The 25,098-nt window shown below is 33.0% G+C and overlaps 1 protein-coding gene and 1 long non-coding RNA gene across 6 annotated transcripts in view; one reads left to right on the top strand and one right to left on the bottom strand.

Moving 5' to 3' along the window:
- IMMP1L (inner mitochondrial membrane peptidase subunit 1) overlaps nucleotides 1-25,098 on the top strand; it is a 68,948-nt gene that overhangs the window by 25,980 nt on the left and 17,870 nt on the right. For all 5 annotated transcript variants that reach the window (XM_014568122.2, XM_006195074.3, XM_014568124.2 and 2 more), the window contains 3 exons: nucleotides 16,615-16,748; nucleotides 18,267-18,355; nucleotides 21,839-21,965. In XM_014568122.2, coding sequence (XP_014423608.1) covers nucleotides 16,644-16,748; nucleotides 18,267-18,355; nucleotides 21,839-21,965 — 321 coding nt within the window. In that variant the 5' untranslated portion in view covers nucleotides 16,615-16,643. The remainder of the gene's footprint in view (nucleotides 1-16,614; nucleotides 16,749-18,266; nucleotides 18,356-21,838; nucleotides 21,966-25,098) is intronic.
- On the bottom strand, nucleotides 524-15,767 carry LOC116666336. The gene is made up of 3 exons (XR_004323133.1): nucleotides 15,757-15,767; nucleotides 11,038-11,044; nucleotides 524-603 (listed from the first exon to the last, which is right to left on the bottom strand). It is a non-coding gene; the product is annotated as an uncharacterized LOC116666336 (long non-coding RNA).

Below are 25,098 nucleotides of genomic sequence, written 5' to 3'. Positions count from 1 at the left end.
ACTGAGAGAAAATGAAGTGAAATTATCCCATCAGTCACCCAAACAGTACGCAACATAACTGCCAAGACTAGAAAAGATAATTAGTGTTGTCAGTGCTATGATCCTAGAGTACTTACTTTTAAATATTTATTCATAGAACTTGATTTTTATCTTATTGTGTTTTTTGATTTAGAAGTTTTGTATTTGAAAAAGTAGATTATAAAACCGTAATTTAATGTTTTTAAGTTTAAGAATCTTAGGTGACTAAAATATTTTTTGAAATTATAAGAATTGAAATATAATCATCCATTATACACAATGTGCTGATTTACTTATAGCCTCTGTTTACATATAGTACATTTTACTCTTCTCCATATGAAGTCTTTATTAAAAAATCAATAGTGAATATAATAAATTGATCGTTGGTCAAACCTACCTAGCAAACTTGTCGTTCTTATTGAATTTTGTTTTAACTAGTTCCAAGCTGTTGTATTCCAAAATGTGTTTCTTAATTTGTTGCCACATTTGTAATGAATGAATGAGAAATATTTCTGCTGAACTGAATTATATTAGTTTATAAAGGACTTCTTTAGCCTTCCTTTTGTGTTTTTACTATTTGAAAAGCTGTTTATTTAAAATTCTCTTACACTGAAAAGATCTATTCATGAAACAAGTGGACTAAGATCTTTTTCTCACCCTTATAATTACTTGTATTTTAAATATACAATATTTGGTTTATGTGTAATTTCAAATTATTTTGTCAGGTAGTGTATTTTCTGAGGGTAACTTTCTGTCAAAGCTAATAGTATTATATAATTATTTCAAAAAAGTAGCTTTCCTTTCAAAACAAAATTTGTCTCAAAGCTTTTATTAAACATAGTCACTGTTTACTTTTCTGCTTTATATTCAGCTGTTCACTGAGTGGCAGTTGAGAGTGTTTTTTCTTCCCTGTCCTAGGCATTACTCTTGTTTGATTAGAGGTGCTTATTTTCCTTTGGAAAGTCCCAAATAAACTAATCTTAATTAAATTCATTGTTAATATATAAGGTCTTCTGAATGATATACATTCTTTTCAGGTAGGTATAGGTTACTCAGATTTAGTACTTTACTGATAATAAAGAAATTTGACTCATCTACAACTAATTTATTGCACAGGTGACTTACAATGTCAGTAAGAGTTAAGGAAGTTATTTTTGTAGATAAGAAAAAGGGATACAGGGTGAGAGAAATGAAGAAAAAATTTAAAAAGTCAGTTGTAACAAAAAAGCGGGATGGGAAGCATAGGGCTTTTTAATTATTTAACGATGATGAACTTTTTCTTTTTTTTTCTTTTTTTTTTTTTTTGGTAATTTATGAGCCTTAGCATTTCCTCTAAAGGGCCGTGCAGGAAACTGTAGACTGGCACAGCGACAGCTAGCCTATGACGATGCTAAATGCTATTTCTTCCATTTGCATGAATATCCTTCAACTATTGCTTGTACCGCTTGTATATTGTTCTGAAATAGATGGGTTATATAGCCGTTGGGGAATTGCTGGTTGGATGAATGAGATGGTTTTGGTATTTCACTGTTTGGAAACTGGCACTTGATTGTATTAAAAGTGTCAGTGCTTTATAAACATAAACATATGCTTTATAAACATAAAATGAGTTTTGATTTTGTATATCTGTAAAAAGTGAACTTCAGAAAATAATACTGGATTTTTAAAAACCATGAAAATATTAGCATTATAAAATTTATCTGATGATGAAAATTTATGGAATTATCCCAAACTTAGCATTTAGTTTAAAAATAATGAATGGCTAAATTTTGTCAAGTTTCTGAAAATGCTGAGTATGTCTCAGTGATCTCAAATGACAGCACAAAGTCCTTTACTGGGTTTCCTTTGTGAGAACTTATTTAAACTACAGAGTTTTGCAGTCTTGCTCTCATAGATTCTCATATATTAGCTCTTTGATGGGAGCCTGGAAATTTGGATTTTAAATTAGGTTCTTGGGTTATTTTGATGCTACAGTCAGATTTAAAGCAGTATTCATTGCTTTAAACCTTAAAGTGATGACAATTATTTTCTCTGAGAATGAATCAAAATAAATAGGTTTAACTAAAATCTTCACTGATTATGGGGATAAGAGCTCTTTGAATTTGAATTTCTAGAAAATAAAAAATACCCTCTGTACAAGTCTTACAGTAGATTTAACATTATAGATTTGAACAATTCATGAGCAGCCTTGAAGGTGATTTTGAAATGGCAGGAATTTGAATTACTTTGATGGAGAGGCTGCTGTGTGAGAGTAAATTATTTAGCTATCGAACAGAGTACACCACTCAGCATCCATGTCTTAATGAGTCTTTGTTGTTCTCTCCTTGTCACAATAACTTCCATTCAGGATCTGAAATGGACATCTCTCTTTCAGTTGCTTTATATATATCACTATATGGGAAAATATATTTTGTGTAGGTATTCTTGAATATTAGAAATCATAGAGGTCTCAGGAATGTCATTATGTCTGCTGTTTTTTCTTATTCAAATGAAGGTAAATGTAGCAAAACTGTGATGTTGGGGTTTGTTTTCTGCCTCACATCTACTCTCTCCTCACCTTTTCTTAATATGAATGCTTCTTTAAATGCTAATATATTCACTAACTGTCCCATTTATCAAAACGAAAAAGTATGTGATATTAATCACTTCTTTGGTTACTTATACTTTAAAGTGAATGAATTTCTGTAAATTGATAGTCTCAATTAACACTGACACTGTACATTTTTCCCCCTATTTCTGAAACAAAACATTCTCTTTTCAAAGGAATTCCAGACCCAAACAATCAGGTGGTTGTTTTCTTTGTGACTTTGGGTATTCTGAAATCACTATAAAGCTACTTCAATAGTTTGATTCTAAGTCAAGATCTTAGACTTGTACCCCTATTCCCAGAAACTTCTAAGGATGGAGGAATGTCTACTTTCTTTTTGGCTTTTAAAGTTCACTCTGTTCCATCTTTTTAGCTAGTTTTAACAAACCTCTCTTCTATGCCTATTGCGTAGTTTCTAACAAATTTCTTTCATTTTAATTTAGAGGCAGTGTAGCATGATGGTAGACTTTAGAACCCAACCTCATTTTGAATTCTGACTCTGCTGCATATCAGCTGGGTGATTTTGAATAGTTCCTTAACCTTTCTGTCCCTCAGTTTCTTTATCTGTAAAATGAGATGCTTAAGTTCTCATAGAATTATTGTAAGAATTAAATGAATCGATATATGTAATGAGAACAGTGTTTGGCACATGGCAAGAGCTACTATTTAACAGTATTTGCTATTATTGTTGCTGTATTTTGGTTGATAGTTAATGATTTTTTAAAATGTGTGTTGAAGGAAGCCATTATTACTTACATCTCACATAGTTTTTTCTTACTTTATGTTTTAGGAAAAAAATTTTTAAATCTGTAATGTAAATACCTTTTGAAAGTGGATAATAGCCTTGCTCCCTTATATCAGTGTTACATAGAGTTTACTGTATTTTAAACAGTCTCTCAAAGAGTTTCTTAAAAAGCCTTTTCTGTGGAGGATTATTGTACACTTATTTTCTTGTATTATGTGACACAATCACAATTTTTAATTTTCATTTCTTTTTTTGTGACTCTTCTATTTATGATCTGATAGAGTACTTAGGTTCACCATTGAAAGAATTGATTCTCTGCACTAATGACTAAGTTTTTTAAAAAATGCAGATGTGATAGGGAATAGAAAGTAACAAATTATGTTTGCTAGGTAGAGTAAGAATTCTATATGCCAAAGCTTTCCAACTTTTTTCGCAGTACACATGGAATATGGTAAGTTACATGGCACACAGCAGTACATGACTAGATGAGTAAGGCTGCTCAAGGATGGAAGTGGCTGTTGGCCACCCTGAGAGCTTAGAGCGATGGTTCTCGAATGTTATTTTGCTTCAGAATCACCTGAAGAACTTGTTAAAGCAGATTGCTGGGCAATACTCCCAAAATTTCTGATTACATAAATCTTGAGTTTGGCCCAAGAATTTGTACTTCAAGCAAGTTGCCTGATAATGCCCTGATCTAGGACCACACTTTGATGACTAATGGTTTAGTGTGTCAGTATTCTGATGTGATAGGTAGAATAGTATCACCCCTCACTCCAAAGTATTCATGTCCTAATTCCCAGAAAGTGTGGTTATATTACCTTACATGGCAAGAAGGACTTTGCAGATGTAATTAATTAAATTAAGTAACTTGGGTGAGGAGATTATCATGTATTATCTGGGTGGGCTCAATATGATCACAGGGGTCCTTAAAAGTGAAAGATGGCAGAGGAAAACCAGAGAGTCAGAGGGAGATGTGACCATGGAAGAATGGTACTAACTTCATGAGAATTTGTTATAGCAGGAATGTAGTACTAATACATCTGTAACCAGTTCTCATTTTACCAGCTTGATTTATGCTGAGAGTTCCCAATCTCTGCTATTGACTTCAGATCCTGAGACTGAGAAAATAAAAACCTGAAGCAAGAGCTCCCTCATTTTTCTGTCATCAAACTGACAAAACTACCAGTATCTGAACCCAGCTTATTTTTCTTCTTACTAAGTTGGAGAAGGTATCCCAACTTCTGTCAAAAGTGAATCTGTCTACTTTTGTTTGATCCCTCCTATCATCTTGATTATTTGGTTGATACACAGCACACATACACATACATGTGCCTATCATGTGATGTATTTCTGCACGTATATACATGTGTAACCACTGCTCAGGCTCAATCTCAAACTTACGCCACTTTTCTGAACTCAGTCATCATAGACTAGTTTTGCTTGTATTTCATAAAGTGAAGAATATAAATGGAATCATACAGTGTGTACCCTTTTGTGTTTGTTTTTTTCCACTAACATCTTTTTTCACTAACATTATGTCTGTGAGATTCATTCATGTTGTTGTGTATAGCAATATTTTTTTCCTTTACCATGGTATATAGTGTCCATTGTATGAATGTACCACAATTTATCCATTCTCCTGATAGTTGACATTTGGGTTGTTTATAGTATTGTGATATTATGAATAAAGCTGCTATGAATATTCTTGTATGTGTCTTTGTTGAACATAAGCATCTCTTTCTGTGGTGCATGTCTAGGAATAGTATTGCCATATCACAGGGTATGTACTAACTTTAGTAGATGCTGTCAAACAGTCTTCCAAAATATTTGTGTAAGTTTATCATTTTACCAGCAGTGGTTGAGAGTTCTAGTTGCTCCACATCTTTTTCAGCTCTTTGTGTTGTCTTTCTAATTTTAGCCACTTTGGTAATTTGTCTACATTTGCTCCCAATATAATACTGTCTTAGTTACTGTAACCTTATTATGAATCTTGATATCTGAAGTAAGTCCCTCCAGCTTTGTTCTCCTTAATATTTGCCTTGGCTATTCTAGATCTGTTGTATTTCAATAAACATTTTACAATGAACTTGCCATTTTCTACTAAAAAAATTCCACCGGAATTGCATTTAATCTACAGACCAGTTTGAGGTAGAACTAATAACACTGGACATTCTTCCAATCTACAGGCAGAGTATATCTTTTCATTGTTTAGGTCTTCACTTTCTCTCAGCATTGTGAAGGTCTTAAACATTTCTTTTGATTTTTGTCTTAAGCTTTTTGGTGCTGTATTTTAAAGTTTCATTTTCTAATTGGTTTTTGCTAGTATATAGAAATTTAATTAATTTACCTGCTGATCTTCTATCAAGAGACCCTGCTAACTCACACAGTTACTCTTTTTCTATATAGAGAAATCTCATTTGTTAATAATGACCTTTTAACATCTTCCTTTCCAGTTTTTGTATCCTTTTAAGTGAATTGGTTAGGACCAACAATGGCATGTCATTATGTTACCAGTAATATGTTAAAATTTTGTTGTTGTTGTTATTTACTTGTTGTTTGTTTTTTATTGTCAATAATCCTTATAAGTTAAGGAAGCTCCCTTCTATTCTTAGGTTCATCAGAAAATGTGTTGAATGTTATCAGATGTTTTTACTGCATCAGTTGAGGTGATTATGTAATTTTCTTTTTTTCTATTAGTTCTGTGAATTACACTGATTGATTTCAAAATGATATGCCAACAGTACATTCTTGGAATAAATCCCACTTGCTCATGATCCTTTTTACATATCGTTTAATTCAATTTGCTGATGTTGATGAGAGACTTCTTTTCCTGTTATGCCCTTGTCAAGTTTTAGTATAAAGGTTATACTGGCTGCATAAAACCAGATGGGAAGTATTCCTTCATTTCTATCTAATTACAGAGTTTATGGTTAATGTTATTTCTTCCTAAAATGTTTGGAAGTATTTATCAGTGAAGTCATCTGGGCCCGGAATCTTTTTTGTGGGAATATTTTTCATCACAGACTAAATTTCTGATATATATACAGGACTATTCAGGTTTTTAATTTCTCTGTCAGTCTTGGTAAGTTGTATCAATTTAATTTAAAATATCAGCATTTATTAAGTAAAATGTTTTATAATGTACTTTTATTATCTTTTAATGTTTGTTAGATCTCTAGTGTTGCTCCTTTTTTAATCATGATACTGATAATTTGGGAGTCTCTGTTTTTTTCTTGATTAGACTTGCTAGTGTTTATCAGTTTTGATAATTTTATTAAACAATAAGCTTTTGGTTTTATTGATTTTTGCTGTTCTATTTTTGCTTTTTATATCATTAATTTGTTTTACTATTTTTTTCCTCTCTATGTTTTGGTTTTAATTTGTGCCTCTTTTTCTATCTTCTTGAGATAAAAGCCTAGGTAATTAATTTTCATCCTTCTTTTCTATTTTATGCACTTAAAGTTATGCATTTTCTTATTCTCATTGCATTAGGTACCTCTCATAAGTATTGTTGTGTCATATTTTCATTATTGTTTAGTAAAGATGGGAATTTTTAAATATGTATTTTCCTTAATTCCCAAACATTTGCAAATGTTTGTTTATCTTTTTGTTATTGATTTCTAGTTTAACTCTTCTGTTAAGTATTTTGGAGAATATACTCTGCATGGTTTTTCAGTCCTTTCAATTTTAAAAATGCTTCTATTCTTATGAAATTTTTTCCTTTTTGTCTCTAGTAGTATTTACCTTACTTTTAAACCCTATTTGGTCTTATATTGATATAAATAAATTGGGAGTTTGAGATTTGCAGATACTAACTACTATATATAAAATAGATAAACAACAAATTTATACCAAATGTTAATCATTTTTATTTTCAACTCTTCATATGTTAATATCAATATCTGAATCATCTGTTTCTATTGTGTACTTTTTTCTCTTGGCTATCAGTAAATTTATTTTGTTTTATAACATACTTTGAATACAATCACTTGGTCCTATTTTATATTATGCTTATAATCTTTTATTGAATTAAGTTTAAAATGATACTAGCCCGATTTTATGGGCAGAGAATTGAATAGCCATGTCTTCAGGGAAGATATATAAGTGGCCAGTAACCACATGAAGAAGCTGCTCAGTATCATTGGTTATTAGGGAAATGCAAATCAAAGCCACAGTGAGTTATCACTTTACACTCACTAGATGGCCATAATCAAAACATGGACAAGAACAAGGTTATTGGCAAGGATATAAGGTCATTGGACCCTAATACATTGTTTGTGAAAATATAAAATGGTATAGCCACTTTGGAAAACATTTTGCAGTTCCTCAAAAAGTTAAACAGCATTTTCATGTGACCCAGCAATTCTACTCCTAGATATATACCCAAGAGATTTGAAAACATATGTCCACACAAAACCTATACCTGAATGTTCATAGCAGCATTCTTCATAATCACCAAAAAGTGAAAACAACCCAGATGCCCATCAACTGATGAATAGATTTTTAAAAAATGATAGGCCTATACATTGCAATATTATTCAGCCATAAAAAGGAGTGGTGTGCTGATACATGCTACACCATGTATGCACCTTGGAAACATTAGGCTTGGTAAAAGAAGCCAATCTAAAAACACCACATATTGTATGATTCCATTTATAAGAAATGTCTGGAATTAGCATATAGAGACATGGTTGCCAGGAGCTAGAAGGAAGGAGGCAATAGAGGGTGACTGCTAATGCATATGGGGTTTCTTTTTGAGATGATGAAAATGTTCTGGAGTTAACTAATGGTGATGGATATGCTAAAACCCTCTGGATGTACTAACAACCACTGAATTGTGTCATTTAAAAGACTGAATTATACAATATGTGAATTTTATCTCAATTTTTTAAAAAGGCATTCTCCAAGGTTATAGAAAATATTGTAGGAGTTCTAAATAATGTTGCATTTGTCCTATGAAAACTAGTGTTTTTATTTCGTTTTGTTTTTCCTCAGTCAAGTAGATAGTGTCTGAGCAACTTACTTTAATCCTGTCAAGGGTTGGTCAGATTCTTTGTTAAGGCTGATCAGTTTCAGTTTTTGCCTTTTCTCCCTGTGGTAGCCCTATTGTAGTCACAACCAACACGGCTAGCCTTGGAGGGTCTTGAAGTCCAATCCCTGTCCCCCTCACTTTGTATGGTGTTCTGTGGTTGCTAACATCTCTGCTTAGGTTTCTTGCTTTTTTATCTGCGCTTTCTGCTGGGACTGTCAGAGTCTCACTCTGCTCAGGTAGCAATTTAGCAGTTGGCCAGCACTTCACCACGAGATTGCACGCAGACTTGTAGTTCCTTCCTATCTACAGTTTGACTGCCACATGCCATCTACTTTGACAGCTGCAAATTCCAACCTCTGTCCTGGACATGTGAGACTGCCACTTTCTGCTGAGATTCTTATTTTCCTGTACTGTGAATTGACCAGTATTCTTGGAGAAAAGGCAAAGTGAATGTGGAGCTCACCTTATGTTCTTCCTTGTCTCATAGATCCTTGACCCTCAGATCCTGCCTACATTGCTGCCTACTGCTTTTAAACAGCCATTTTGCTTATTTTATCCAGATGTTGTTATTGTTGTATTGTTTTAACCAAGAAGGTTAATCTAGTGTAAGCTACTCTGTCAAAACTGGCATTGAAGTCTTCCTCTTGCCTTCTTTACCTCAGTGTTCAGTCATCTCTCTATTTCCCTCTCCTCTTCCCCTCTCTTACCTGTAGTCTTTCCTCATCTTTAGCCTCTCTCCCTATGGGATTGTTACCATTGGAGCTCAAACGTGACTGTGTTTCTGTGTTTTTTTAAAAAAAATGCTAAATACCACATTCCTCCTATTACTTTATGACAGTGGTTCTCAACTGAGGGCAATTTTACATCCTTGGGGACATTTGTCAATGTCTGAGACATTTGAGTTAGTCACAACTAGGGAAGGAGTCCTGTTGGCATCTGGAGGCTAGGGATGCTACTGAAATCCTACAGTGGAAAAGATAGCTACTTAAAATGCAGAACTGTCTGGCCCCAAATGTCAATACTGTTAAGGCTAAAAAACTTGTCTACTGTTTAGCTTGCCTTCGTGGCCAAACTTTTGCAAAGAATTGACTGTACGTGTTGTCTCCATTTCCACATCTCTCTTTTATACTTTCATCAATGCTTTCATTTTTTTCTTTTTAGATAATAAAATACTCAGGTGTTTTTCAAGTAAAATAGTGCTACAAAGCTTGTAAAGAAAACAGCAGTTTTCTCCCAGGACCCTTTGTATTTAATTGTTTAATCTAGTGTAAGCTACTCTGTCAAAACTGGCATTGAAGTCTTCCTCTTGCCTTCTTTACCTCAGTGTTCAGTCATCTCTCTATTTCCCTCTCCTCTTCCCCTCTCTTACCTGTAGTCTTTCCTCATCTTTAGCCTCTCTCCCTATGGGATTGTTACCATTGGAGCTCAAACGTGACTGTGTTTCTGTGTTTTTATATGTTTTTTCTGTGTTTCTGGTTAGATATAAATGGAACAAAGGTGTTTTTTTCTTGGATAAAAAGACAAAAAAAATTAGTCAGGAATAAACTTGATACTTCTTCTTTCTCTGTCTACACCTGTCTACCTATCTATGTTAGAAAATAAATCCCTTGCTTAAGCTATTTTTATTCTAGTTTTCTCTTATTTGCAGTAGAATATAATTCACGCTAAGATAGGAATTATTTTTCCAAGACTTTTCATGTATGAAATTTCCTTTGAATTCTAGAGCTCTAGTCTCATACATGTCCAATTGAGTGTCTCACAAATATTTTAATTTTAACATGAACAAAATGGGACCTTTCATTTTCTAGCCCAAATGTGAGTATGAATAGAACCATGTGGATAGAATTCCATGTACCCAGTTTCTCAGTCCAGAAACCTGAGGGTCATCCTATCCCTTGCTATTTATTCTGCTTCTGAATTTTGTCAAATCTGTCCATTTTTGTCCCTTTCTATTGCCACTATTATAGTTGGTCCAGCCTAATTGCCCTAGCATTTCTATTCCTGCCCCCATTCTAGTCCTTTCTCTGCATAGTAGTGAGAGTGATCTTAAGTTGTAAATCGGATCGTGTTACTCTCCTGCTTAAGATCCTTCAGTGGCTTCCCATTACTCTTAGAACAAAATGCAAAATTCTACAAGACTTGAATAACCTTGCCTATCTCTCTAGTCTCATTTTATGTCCTTCAGACAGTGCTCCAGCCTTCTTTTACTTCCTTAAGCACATGCATGGTGTTTTGTCTGCCCATAATGTTCTTTCCACTGTTACCATATTTACTTTATCTTTCAGAACCCAACTTCAATGGCATTTCCTTGGAGAAATCTTTTCTGATTCATCCTAAAGTGATATGTTCCACCCATCATTCCTTATCACTTTAGTGTATTTTTTCTTTATGGAAATCATTGAATATACTTAAATGTTTATTTGTCTACTGTGTGTGTGTGTGACATCTGCCCCAGTAAACTTTAAACTCTGTCATGCTCACTCTTATAGTTTCAGGGCTGAATCCAGTATCTGGCATTTAGTAGAAGCTCAATAAATATTCGTTGAATGATTGAATGATTGAATGACTATGAGGATACCTGTTTTCCCCCCAAGTGTTTCTTTTTAAAAATTCTATAATCAAGTTGAAAAAATAGTATTATGCCCATTCATATACACTCCATCTGGAGTTACAGTGAACATTTTGCCACATTAGCTTTGTCTATTCCTATATATATATGAATATATGTACATATTTGTATATATATGTGTATATGTATATGTATGTGTATAAATTTCTCTGTCTACATCTGTCTACCTGTCTATATTATTAGTAGTAGAAGTAAACCATGTGAAGGAAAGTTGCAAACATGACGTTCATGTCTAAATCAGTGTTTTTCTCCTATGAACAAGATCTTTCTCCTGCATAGCCGTGATATTGTTAAGAAATCTAACATTGAAATGGTGATGTGTTTTGATTTGTGGGCCATGTTCCAATCTCCCCAGTTATCCCTGTAGTATCTTTTATTGCTTTTTTTCCCTTTTGCTCCAGGGTGCAATTAAGGATTTCATATTGTATTTGGTTGTCATGTCCTTGTATTTTTTAATAAGTTAAAATAGTACTCTTGTTACTTTTTTCTTTCATTAAATTTATATATTTTTAAGTGTCCAAGTTGTAGAATGTCCACCATGGATATATGGAATGGATGTATCTGATTGTTCATAATTAGGTTTAGGTTGCACATTGTTGGCACACATAGTACACAGATGATGATGTACTTGTTATTGCATCATGTCAGCAAGCTACATTGTATCAGTTTGTACCATTATTTATGCAGCTAAATTTCATCACTTGGTTAAGATAATATTTACCAGATCTCTCCATGTAAAGGTATTTTGTTCTCTTTGTAAAGAATAAATTATTCACTTTAATACTTTGCACATATACTGTGTACCGACAACCTTTCGCCCAGTAATTTTTAACGTCTATCAGTGGCCCTTGCTTGAATCAATTATTACATTGGTGGTAATGTTATTATTCCCTCTATATTTATTAGCTGTCATTTTTTAATAAAGAACTTTCTCTGTCCCCAGCACATTCTTCTTTTTAAAAAAACATTATTATTATCTCAATAGATTTTATTTTTAATCTAATGTATTATTTATTACTATTATTACTTTTTTTAAAATCCCACATTCAGCCAGTGGGAGAACCCTCAAAATGGTTCCAATGTCTCCATTATGCTTTGAACACATACAAGCTTTGTGGTACAGCAAGACTGTTTAGCCCTAAATTATTTTTCTTAGTAGGGAATGGTATTTGGAAACGAAAAATTTGAGGGCTAAGTGTGCATATTACTACTGTAGTATCATTGCTTCTTTTAGTGGTCTTTTCAGTGGTCTTTTCAGAGCTAGGATGATATTTTATATAGGCAGACAGGCAGATAGACCAACCTGCACATATTTACTTGAATGAATTTGTTTTGATCCCTCCAACTCATTTTTACCCTCCCATTCTATATCTCTAGCTTCTTTTTCTCACACTGAGAATCCTGGTATCAACAATTTAATATATTTACTCATTTGTACTACTCAAAATACACATAAAGTGCTACAACCAATAACAAAACTGCTAAGAAAAGTTTAAGATTCATTTGCAAAATATTTTTGTCCTTAAAATTATCTTGTGTTTAAAAATACTTGAAATAATTTTTTTTTTTTTTTGGTATATGGTAGTATTACACATATTGGCTCATTTTCCTTGTTTATTTTCAATTTTAGTATTTTCTTTTTATAGTTTTTGTTTACTTCTATTTTTGAATATGTAAAACACTTGGCTCAGAACAATATACAGAGGTATGCTCAGATGTCTCATTCCTATCCCTATTCTTTCCACACTGTTCCCACCCATTCCCCTTATTAATGTAATAATTTTCATTATTTTTCTGGTTTATTTTTCCTTCTTATCTCTGGAAAAATACCCCTTTTCCTTCTTTCAGAAATAGTCACTTGCTATATATACTCTTTTGTACTTTTTTTTTTTTTAAACAAAGCAGTTTATCCTGGAAATCATTTCATATCAGCTCATAGAACTCTTCCTCAATTTTTTCAGGTGTATAGAACTCCTCTGTGTGGATGTACCATAATTTAGGTCAACTTGTTTCCTTTGCATTTTGCTTGTTTCTAATTTTGCTATTTTAGATAATGCTAATATAAAGACTCTTGTATGCACAGTGTTTGAATCTTGGAGCTATATTTTGGGGGTGAATTTCTAAAAGTGGGATGGTTAGGTCAGGGAATAAAATATATAGTCAGTTCTGATAGCCAGATTACCCTCCTTAGGAGTTGTACTATTTTTACACACCCATCAGCAATTTTACAAGATACCTATTTATGAGAATTTCTTTATTAACATCAAATATTGTAAACTTATACATGGTAAGAGTTGTTCTTTTTGTAAGTTCTGTATTGTATCATCAGGGTCCCTATGGAAGATAGCTGACACACTGAAATTAGGATAATTCAAGGAAGGTTTATTTACAAAAACTAATCACAAAATTATGTGCAGGACATAGGGATTCACCAGGAATAAACAGGAACCAGCCTCAGTGGAGCTGTTGTCACTTCTAGGCCTGAAGGGACCAAGGGAGGAAGAGGTTACAGGAATCTATAGGAAGAAAGATTTCTGTATAGCAGACTGCTTTGGTGATTCAGTGACCTTTAGTCCAAAGAGAAAGCCAGCTTGAGCTTCCTCTATAGGGAAGGAGCTAGGAAAACACATAACCCTTCCTTCCTCTGACTTCTTGCTGGCATTCAGGCAAAGGGTATGAGAGTGCTTGGATGTAGTTCATATAGGCCAGTTTTCAAGTACAGAGATCAGTATGAAGAAAGGTGGAGAGTGAATCTGGAGGTGCAGACAAGATATCTGGCACATGTATGCACATGTAGAGTCATGAACCCTTTGAAATCACTGTAAACCAGAGGTTGGAAACCTCTGTCTAAATTCCTGTTGCTAGTAGAGCTACTGAGTGCTAGCAGTGTGTCTTATATGAATGTTACTTTCTACTCTGAGATTTCTCTTTAGAAAAATCCATCAGCTCTTATTATCAATTTCAGTATTTCTCAACAGTGCTCCTCATTGCACTTTTAACATATAAAGCCAAGTAGTCCTGATCCTCTGATTCCTCTGTAAAGAGCTCCATAGCTCTCTTTTTATCTGAAGAGACTAAGATCCAAAATAATCTTATACACTTCAGACTCTATTCCGTTGCTGGTATCTTTAGAGAAGAAACAGCATCTCTTCTTTCTTCTGATCACTCATCTCATTTATTGTTTTATGAGACAGTTTCATCACAAACATTGTATTTGGAGTTGGGCATTGTCTGAGTAATAAAAAATGGCTCTGTGGCCCCAATTACTTCTGAATGGGAATTAATTACAAGGCTTCTCAGTGAAACAGAACCGTTGTACAGTTATAGCATCTTTGTATTTTTGAGTATTATTTTAGCCAAATGGATTCTATTGCATAATACAAATTAAATTTTGGTAGATTGCTAATAATTTACCCTCTAACTTCACCTTGTATCTGTATTGACAGTATCTTCTTGTTAAGTGCCATGTTTCTTCTTGTTTCATAATATATCCCCTCACTGAAATCAGATAAGCTTCTTTTTATTTTAGTTTTAAAATGTAACATTTCACACCTTTTCAAGATTTATTCTCATAGATCACATTTTAAGAGCTAAGCTTTAGGACTCACTTCTACTTTTTCCTCTAATTTTATGTTTGGAGCAAAGTAGTATTTACACAACCTGGTTAACTTTATACATAATATTTATTCTATTGTTTTCTTACTCTTTTTAAGAATCTTTTTGAAAAATAGGACTTCAGTAATGAAGTGTTTTTAAATATTACTTTTAATTAATGTATTGAATTCTAAAAATCAATAGTTTTTAAAGTGTACCAGTTATAAGTGTAAGCCCGATTCCAAAGAGGGGAAGAGTTATTTTTCATATGACCTGCAAAATTTAATGAGAGCACTTTTTAACAAGTTGCTGACAGTTTCTTCAGTGAGAGTGGCATTAACATGTCTCTTCATTAACCAGAAATCTCAGTGGTCTTCTGATCATCATTTTGAACCTTGTGATCATTTTATCATACTAAAGATGTGGAAGATATAGGAGATCTAGGTTCAGTATTTATTTGTTAATTCAGTCAAACAAGCCTTCTTTGATAGGCCCTGAGGATTCAAAGATCAATACTGCACAGTTGCTGCCCACGGCTGTATAAGCTAATATAGTATGTAATAAGGGAAAAGATGTAAACAGTGTAGTGTGGTAAGTATTATAATCAGTGTATGCTTAAGGTAGGTGAGTGATACAAAGCATAAATAACATTTCTTGGGCTGGTGCCAGGGAAGACTTGTTAGGGGAGAAGACATAGTAAATGTTTAATAGGTGAATGAACACTAATAAGTGATAAAAGATATAGTCTTATGCTGTAGGCTCTTAAATTCTATTATTTTATTTAAAGATATATTAGCGAGAAACTTAGACACTTGAAAATGCAACTGACGTTATGAGTACACTCTGATTGCCAAGCGAATATATAGTAACTAGGATTTGTTGAAATTCTCTGCTTCACAGACTTCACATCTGAGCACAAAAATCCTAACTCTCTGAGAGAGGTACTGATATTAAGGCCATTTTACAGATAAAGACACTGAGACTTACAGAGGTAAAATAACCTCCTGAAGGTCACACAGCTGCAGTGTAGCAGAGCTAGGATACCTGCTCAGACAATCAGCTTTAGAAACAGTGTTCTTAATTATTAAAAAATGAACATTAAGAACTGTAGAAACCCAGAGGAGAAGGAAAGTTTTGCCTATTGAAAGCACTTGGAGAAGAGTTACAAATTGAATAGATGATAGTAAAATGAAGAATATATTAGGCATGAGTGTTGGCATAAATAAGTGTTCACTGGGCAAAGTTTACTCTAAACTAGAGCAATATGATTGAGTAGTCAGTTCATGTAGGTGCATCAGGGAAGATCAGATTAGAAGCTGAGGACGGGATGGGAGCCATCTGTCAAGAATCCTGAAAATTAGTCTAAATAATCTGTACTTGATCTAATAGAAAGCCATTGAGGTTGTGGGAAGAAGGGAGTAATATGGGAGTCAATGTAATGCAATGGTTACGTTCTGTGAGATACTATTATTTACATTTTATTAAGGCCCAGATAGGTTAAGTAATTCATTGAAGATCACACAAATTAATAAGAGAAGCAGGTTAGAACTTGCATTTTCATACAGCTATTCTAGTGCTTTCTACTTTATACCATGTTACGTTGTGGCAAGAACTGATGCAGTACAGCAGGCAGCAGTATGAAAAACTATTATTAGTACTTGAAAGAGTTAGTATCTTTTCTTAGGTGTATCTTTTCTTGGCCTTCTGACCAAGAAATAACCAAGGCATGAAAAAAGGCAGACAAGTTCAGAATGTACTAGTTATCTAACTAATATACAAACCCAGTGATATTTGAATATAATATCTGTTTAGTAAGTCAAAATATTAAGTGGCTATAATTTACCATTCAAAATACCTTGAGCAGAAATGAAAATAAGCTCTTGCTTTTCTGCACCAAACTGTGTTAGGCATTTAGTACACTCTGGGTGATAAGTATTTTATAGTAGAACTATTTCTTAAAGTGTTTTCAAATAGTATTGATCATGAAACTTTTTGAAATTTACCATCAGGCCAATGGTAGCAGAGTGCACACAGAACTATGCTCCGTGGTGTTCTGGGGAAAACCTTTCGGCTTGTTGGCTATACTGTTCAGTATGGCTGTATAGCTCATTGTGCTTTTGAATACGTTGGTGGTGTTGTCATGGTAAGTTTTTACATTCAAGAAAATAATCATTTTAAACATATGTTTTTTGTTTTAAATTGAAGGACAATGTGTTTTTCCCTTTATTATAATTGAAGTTATTAATGAATAAAGCAGGGCTGTTAAAATCTTTCTAAATTTTGCGATCTAAGAGAGTGTTTGAATTGGCGCTAATATAGGAACCATTACTTTAAATATAATCCTGTATTGTTTCTGTCAGGGACACAGAAGGCTTTATTAATCTAATAAAATAATTTTTACCATTTATTGAATGCTACTTACTGTGTTCCAGGATGGTTTTGATGTTTTACATTTATTAACTGATTTAACCTTTTCTGCTCTATGAGCTACTTACTAGAAATCCATTATACATATCAGGAAGCAGAGGCCTAGAAAGCTCAAGTAACTTTCTCCAGGTCCCATCATTCTAAACAGACTTGAAATTTCAACACAGATTTCTCTGATTTTTAAAACTCCTACTCTTAACCTTCATTAAGAGTGTCAATAACTGTCATTAAAACAAATGATTGTTCTGCCTTAATGTCAACATTAAAATGTTGTCTGTCCCTCTGCCAATGCTTTTTCTTAATATTGCACCATAAATCTATCAGCCGTGGTGGTACTAACCTTTTGTCCTACAAATGAGAGAATAAATTGATTGTCCAGTAAGTGGTTTTGATGTTGGTGTTGCTATTTTCATCAGGTTTACCCTAACAGATTCGCAGTCATAACCTTAAGTTGAGCTGGATATATGCAAATAAATATATTTAACTGAAACTCCCCTCTTCTATTTTTTTAAATTTACATTGGTATTTCTAGTGGGCTACAGAGATAGCAAAAGACTTTCACTGTGGTCTTTTCTGCCTGAGTAGGAAGTTTTGTGTAAAAAGTTATTTACACGTAAGTGGACTAATTGGAGACTGCTGTATTTAGATTTTTTAAGTTGCAATGATCATTTTTACAGTTCTGAGATATATATGAAGATTGTTATTTAAGACCTACTAATATGGAAAGTCTTTAAAGTTCATCTCATTGGAAGAGAAGGAAAGGCATCAACTCATCGAGAATAGTATGATACCACTTGGTGAATTACCATCATGGGTACCGGGTGATATTTGACAACAGCAAGAAAGTAAATAGATCATTTATTGAGTATCAACTTTATGCCAAGCACTGTTGACCTTGGTTATACAACTGGGAACATGGGAGACAAGGTCCCTGCCCTCATGGAGTTTAAATTTTATAAGATGGCCCAAATTTGGAAACACAGATAATGTTATTTTATTCATATATTATAATGTAATATTAATAAACCATTTAAAATGTATTTTGCCTGTGTTTCCAGACTTGATGGCCAATCTGCAGAGTTCAGTTTATCTGGGAGCTGCCAGTTTACTAATAATCATTCTCCAAGCTTGAAGAACATTTGCTTGATTTTCTTTCTTTCCAGCCTGCTCAGATGATTTAGGTTATATTTTAAAAGGTTTTCAACTTAAATTACAAAATTACCTTTCTTTTCAGTGTTCTGGACCATCAATGGAGCCTACAATTCAAAATTCAGATATTGTCTTTGCAGAAAATCTTACTCGACATTTTTATGGTATCCAAAGGTAAATTTCTGTCATAGATATATTTAATTTATGGTGAAAACATACATATACATCATGTCTTTTCTGCAATTTCTTAACTTTTATCTTTAAAAACTCTTTTGTAAATAACCAAATTAATGACCAGCTAGATAAAAATTTGACTGAAATATTTTCTCTCAGTTTGAGAAATTTTAATAGTTTCTCTATAAACAACAGTCTCTTGGGTCATTGTGTCCCTTATATCATTGTAGATAGCAGTCCCTTTTATAATGTACATTTAGACCTTTACTTTTTTTGGGGGTGGCGGGTGGTCCTAGAATGTTTTGAGTCAAGAACTAGGGACTTAGGAGCTATGTTACATTACGCAAATCAGTGGTTTGGTTTTTTTTTAATTTTTAAAATGATCCTGTACTTCTATTGGTGACTGTCTTATTCTTTGTATGATGAACACTCAATGATTTTTAGACTACAGCACTGTATGTAGCTGGGAGTCAGGAATCTTATCTATTAGGAGTCTCCTGATTAATTATATTAAATTGAAAAACTCCATAGCAGATACTGTTTGCCATTAAATCTTTTAAAATCCTATTCTAAATGGTGTTTGCAATCTTTGTGATACTGTTTATCCTATTTAACTCTGTATTATTCCTTCTGAATGGATATCAAATATTAGTAATTTAATGTATTTTCTAATGGGCACCTCTCTGATTCCTTAAAATTGTGGGCCCATTAGTTTTTCATAATGAAAAAAATAAAATTTTTTTGAAAAAAATAAATCTATACCAGATGTCATCTTTATAAACTACAAATTTTATTCACTTGAGCGGGTAGTTAGCTTATGGCATAAGTAGATTTATGCACTCCTCTTACATTATTGACCTTTTCTGTTGTTTATTTAATGTTACTGAAAAATCATCAAGAATAGTGTAAAACTGTTTCTTGCGTTGACTGATCTTCCACCATCTTAGATTCTGTAGATAGAAACTCTTGCTCAAGCTGTATGGTCTAGCATGGTCCCTAGCTAATTCTTCAGATCTTTTACCTGTAACAACTTCAGGATAACTAATTGATAGATAATAGGGGTTATAAAATAAAACTTGTATTAACAGGTTATGTTCTAGCTTCCTTTTCTTTTTAACTTATAATCAGAATAACTTACAGTTTTTGGATTAACTAGAGACCTGGCTTCACTGCAACATGAAAACAAACTTCTGTTTTCCATGCTAATGACATGATTTCACTCTCATAGACTTTGAGCATCCTTAACAAGGAGCTGAACTTGTTGGCTAAATAATTTTTGAATGGATACCTCAATATTGTCCTTTTTTTTTTTATATTCTTTGCATTCTTATGGGTAATACAAATAACTACATTTAGTAAGTAAGGTTCTTTGTGGGTTTCATTTTGTATTCTGTTCATTCAGAGGGCCCATTAGGTGGAAGGACAGTTCAAAATTTGGCATTTATATGAGACATACCAAAGTAATTTTTACAACCAAGGTAGTCAGTTGGTAACTTCTACTTTAGAAGTATTACTGTCCTGAGTATTTTTTTCTTTTATCTGCAGCACAGAATGCTCAGATTTTGGGGGAATCTCTGACCCCTGGCAAGAAGTATTGCTAGCTGCATGTTTCTAAAGCTAGAATAGCCATCCATTTAGGCAAAATGGAAGTCTGCATATTTGGTATCTAAAGCACTGGATTTTTGAGTCTAGTGGACAGAACACTCATACTTGAGACAACCACGTTCTCAAATTACTATTTATTCTTTCAACAAATAGTTGATAAGCACCTAATTTGTAAGATGTACTATACTTTATTAAGAATGTTAAGATGAGTAAGATATTGACCCTTCTTTTCAAAAGCTTACAATCTAGTAGGATAATAATGATGTTTATAGCTATAAATGAGAAAGGAAAATTTAAGTCTTAGTTCTTTTAAGTTTCTTTTAAAATCCTATTTTGAAAGAGTTGAGAGTCCAAGGGATATATATTTTAAGATCTATGCATATATGATTAGACCACCAGAAATAGTCTACAGTAATAATGCTTTCTATAAAAATACCTTGACTGAATTATATTTATGTTGCCATTCAAGTGCAGTATTTGTTTTGAGAGTCATACTGATTATTTTGCCAAAAAACTTAAGCTGAATTAAACTCTCACAGAAAACATTTCTTTCCCAAAAGCTGGCCAAAATTGACTTTGTTAGTATGTTACAATCTTTACAAACTTGTTCATCTGAACAGTTCCATTGACATGGCTCCAGATGGTTGAAAAGATATAGCTTATCCAATTTTCAAACAAGTGCAAGCCTTTTATTATACTCCAAATTATAGACTTTAATATTTTAATAGTGTTCAACTCCTATCAAGAATAGCTTCAGAAATGACCATTCTGAATACTGTCTGTATTTTCTGTAAAATTTCTGATTAAGATAGTATCTTTAATTTTCTTACATAAGTATCCTTCTTGTATATTTCTCTTTGATTTAGGAAAATTCTATCATATCTCTCAAATTTTATTAGTTAATGATTGCCATGTAATTAATCATAATTTATTTTTTGACTTGACCAAAAAGTTTAGACCTCATTTTAATACTTACATATGGCAATAACTAGGTTACTGAATTAACCATCATCTTCCTTTTATTTTTATGGCTTTTGATATTATTTTGATATATGCATCTTTTATTATAGTAACATCAAATTGTTTCTGAACTAGGTGCAGATAATACATAAATATATTAAATTGTTTAAAATGTGAGCAACATAATTCACTTAATGCTCATGTCACACAGAAAGAGCATTGTGTTCTCTTTGGTTGGGGTACTAGTCCTACATTTTTGTCTCCTTTCTACATTTAAATATCTGTCTTAGTCTTCTAATACATGTAGATGGTCATACCCATATTGGTTCTATATGTTTTATATGCCAATTTATTTTTTGTAACATATGTTTGGGCAGCTTTTAACATTTTATTTGGTTGGATCTTCTGATATTTTCCCTCAGATATAAGTCCTTTTGACTGTACTGTAAACTGTCTGGTTTATATAATTTATGCTGTAATTTCTAATTTTTTTGAGCTCTAGGGAAACACAGAAGATGTTTCTACCTTTTTATGTGCTCTAGAGTCAATCAGTACTACTGGCTAGGCAGTAATATTTGTTTGGTTAATATGGTGGTATTTACATGGAATTGTTTTTCCCTAGTTTTGGTTCTAACAGTTTGGACACAGAAGTAACACATAGTGAATACAGTCCAGGAAGAAAATTCTCATGGAATTTTCAGAAATTTTAGAATCTTTGAATAGCTTTTCCGTCACTTTCATTGTTGGATTTTGACCCGTAAAAGTCAGTCATAAAGGTTCTCAAAGCTGGTAAAATTAATGGGAGGTCAGTATGTGTGGCTGTGTTTAAGTTGCTTTATAAAAGTATTATAGCAGTGCCATGCATATGTTTATGTTTAATAAATAACACTGACATTTCTTTGACTTTTTTCCCCTCAGAGGTGACATTGTGATTGCAAAAAGCCCGAGTGACCCAAAATCAAACATTTGTAAAAGAGTAATTGGTTTGGAAGGAGACAAAATTCTCAGCAATAGTCCATCAGATTTCTTTAAAAGCCATAGTTATGTAAGTAACATTTCAATTATGTTATTCATTGGTATCATTGATTAACATTAACTGAACACACTGACAAATGAAAATAACTTTTATTCATATTTTGAATATAAGTTAAAATGATGCATTCAGTAGAATTTAAGTCTATTTGTATCAAAAACAATTTGGCCACTATAATTAATATATTTACTTCCTTTTAAAATGCTATGTAAACATCTCAGTAATAATTGTTGCAGGCAGGATTCACCAATGGATGTCAAAATATCAGGCAGAAGTTTGAGAGAAAATAGTATATTTGCATAGTCTCAAAGTATCTCTCCCAAGGTATTTATTAAAAAAGGAAAAATAGTAACTTCATAGAGGAGAAAGCTGACAGACACCACCTTAACTGAGTGATCAAGGTTAACTTCACCAATAACAAGACATGTCAACCTAATGTAGCCCCTGATTTGAAGCACTGAGAAAGGCCATCACTTTTGTGGTATTTGTGCAAAAAAGAAGATTTAACCTCAGTCTAATCATGAGAAAACATCAGACAAACCCTAACTGAGGGTCATTCTGCAACGTAACTGATCAATACTCTTCAAAAATGTCAAGGTCTTTAAAAAAAAAAAAAAGGAAAGACAGGAATTGTCAGAGGTTGGAAGAGACAAAGGACATGTGACAACTAAATGCACTCTGGAATCCTGCCTTAGATGGTTTTCCACTGACTTGTTAGTGGAAAATGTAAAATCAAAGTCTAGTTTAGTTTTTAAAAATCCTATTTACATTTTTAGAATAGATATTTCATATACCTTTGGTGTAGTCAACTTGCCAATCCTGTTAGGAAAAAGAGCAAGAGCAGTGGAATGAAGATGAAATGAGCAGGTGTCATGTGGTAGCACCTTTCACTAATCACACAGCTGCTGAGACAGACCTTGTAGCACAGAGGGGTGGCCTTTTGTTTACTCAGCATATATTCATTTTACTTTAGTTATAACTTAATTTTGTACTTTTATTTAAATTTTGTGTCACTATCAGATTATTAATATAGCCGTTACGTCTATTAACTACCTTTATCTTCATCCCCAATGTAAGTATATAATTGAGTTAAATTGTCTTCCTCATTTTAATTTATTTTGACCTGTAATCTGATTGCCCAATTAGTAAGTTTGATCAATAGACTATTAAATAATCAGTCTATTATTTATTTAGCGTCCATGATAGACTGTAGTTCAGCTGTGCAAATGTTTATTACACTTCTGATATTTATTACTACAGTGCTAAACATCCTAGTAATTGTTCGCTGATGACGATACTAATGATAAAGATAGTGTGGTGTCAGGTAACCTGTTTTTCTATGGCTTGCATCATGGACATTTATCCTTTTAGTTTTTTTAAATGTCAGATATTTACATAATGATTTCACCTTCACATGACTTACAATTTCATGAGGCATTCTAAGTTGCTTCTGAGTTGCTTTAGCAACAAGCATGTACTTGAGACCAGAAATAGTTTTGTTAAGACAGGAACAGACTCACAGACATAGAGAACAAACTTATGGTTACCAGGGGGTGAAGGGGGTGGGAAGGGATAAATCGGGAATTCGAAATTTGCACCTCTTGGGAGTGATGGAAATGTTACCTATCTTGATTGTGGCAGTCGTTTCATTGGTGTATACATATATCAAAATTCATCAAATTGTACATCTGAAATATGTGTAGTTTACTGTATAAGAATCATACCATAATAAAGGTGTTAAAAAAAAAAGAAATAGTATTGTCAACAGACAGAATAACAAAACATATAAATGATAGTATCTACTCTCTGTACTTAAACAGCACACCGTTGTTTTCTTTTAAAATTATTAGAGGAGAAATATCAGGATGAAAGGATTTAGATAATATCTCTGCTGAGTAATCAGAGAAAATAACCAGAGGACTGTAAGATGTAATTTTTTTTTAATATTCTGTTTAGGGAAAACATTCATCGAATTTTTATGCTTGATGAAAGGATAAACTAGAGGGCACTGCCATTTTGTTTCAGGTCTGTTCCATTCACTTTGGTTGCATGTTTATAAATATGCAAACATAATTGTAACAATATTGGCCAACACTTACTATGTACTTACTCTGTACCAGACACTGTTGAAACTCTTTACAAGGGTTAATTTATTTAATCATTGACAACAACAACCTAGTGAAGGAAGGTAGTAGTAGTATTTGACAGACAGAAAAACTGAACAACAAGGAGGTTAAATAAATGGCCCAATTGCAAACAGTAAGAGAAACAGTTGAAATTCAAACGTAGGTAGCCTGGCTATACCCAGAATTTATATTCTTTAGCATGCCACTACTTTTCCTCCCCAAATACCCTCTACTTACTTATTTCTACTCCCAGTTAATCAAGTTGTGCTTCCTTTAAAATGTATGTATCTTTATAATTTTTAAAATGAAAGACAACTATTTCTGATCAGGGCCAGTATTATATCTGAAAGAGAAGCCAGTGATTTTTGAAGGCTTCCCACCCCCCACCAGTTTTTTTAGGTTGGTTTTTAAGCCGTGAGAATTGTATAGCTATTATAGAACCACTTTAGCAAATGTGTTCCATTAATCAAGGTGATTTATAGCAAAAATTCATCCAAGTTTGGAGCACTCTGAAGAGACATCCAAGCTGTTTGCTGAGTCTCCCCCTCCAGAGTGTTCCGTTTTCCAGCTATCTCAGAAGCATACTGGTACTATATTTTATCAAAGAGGTTTCTTCCCCTTGTCTATGCATCCTCTTAGAAAAATCTTTGTTGTTTACAAGGTGAAGACATTACTACTCAAATGTTGATTGAGCTGCATAATAAGGATGATGTATATTAAATGTGTTTTAAATTTCAGGGAAAAAAACATTTATTCTCCTAAGTAGGTGCTTCAGAATGTAAAACACTAACCTTGTCATTTGGAACCTTGAATATAGAATTTAGCATCTGAAAGAAATAGCATTGTTCTTTAGTTGGCATAAAAGAATGTAAACAGATCATTGGTTAAGTGATGTGGAACCATTTTATTCATTCTAGAGTTCTAAAAGTCCATGTGGCACGCAGTACTTATGAACCATGATTTATTTTTTACATTAAGCATTTGGAAACTAAGCAGTCCATATCAAGGTGCTATTACAG

This window comes from Camelus ferus, chromosome 10 (genome assembly GCF_009834535.1).
Source record: "Camelus ferus isolate YT-003-E chromosome 10, BCGSAC_Cfer_1.0, whole genome shotgun sequence".
NCBI lineage: Eukaryota > Metazoa > Chordata > Mammalia > Artiodactyla > Camelidae > Camelus > Camelus ferus.
This window is presented reverse-complemented; position numbering and strand designations above follow the sequence as displayed.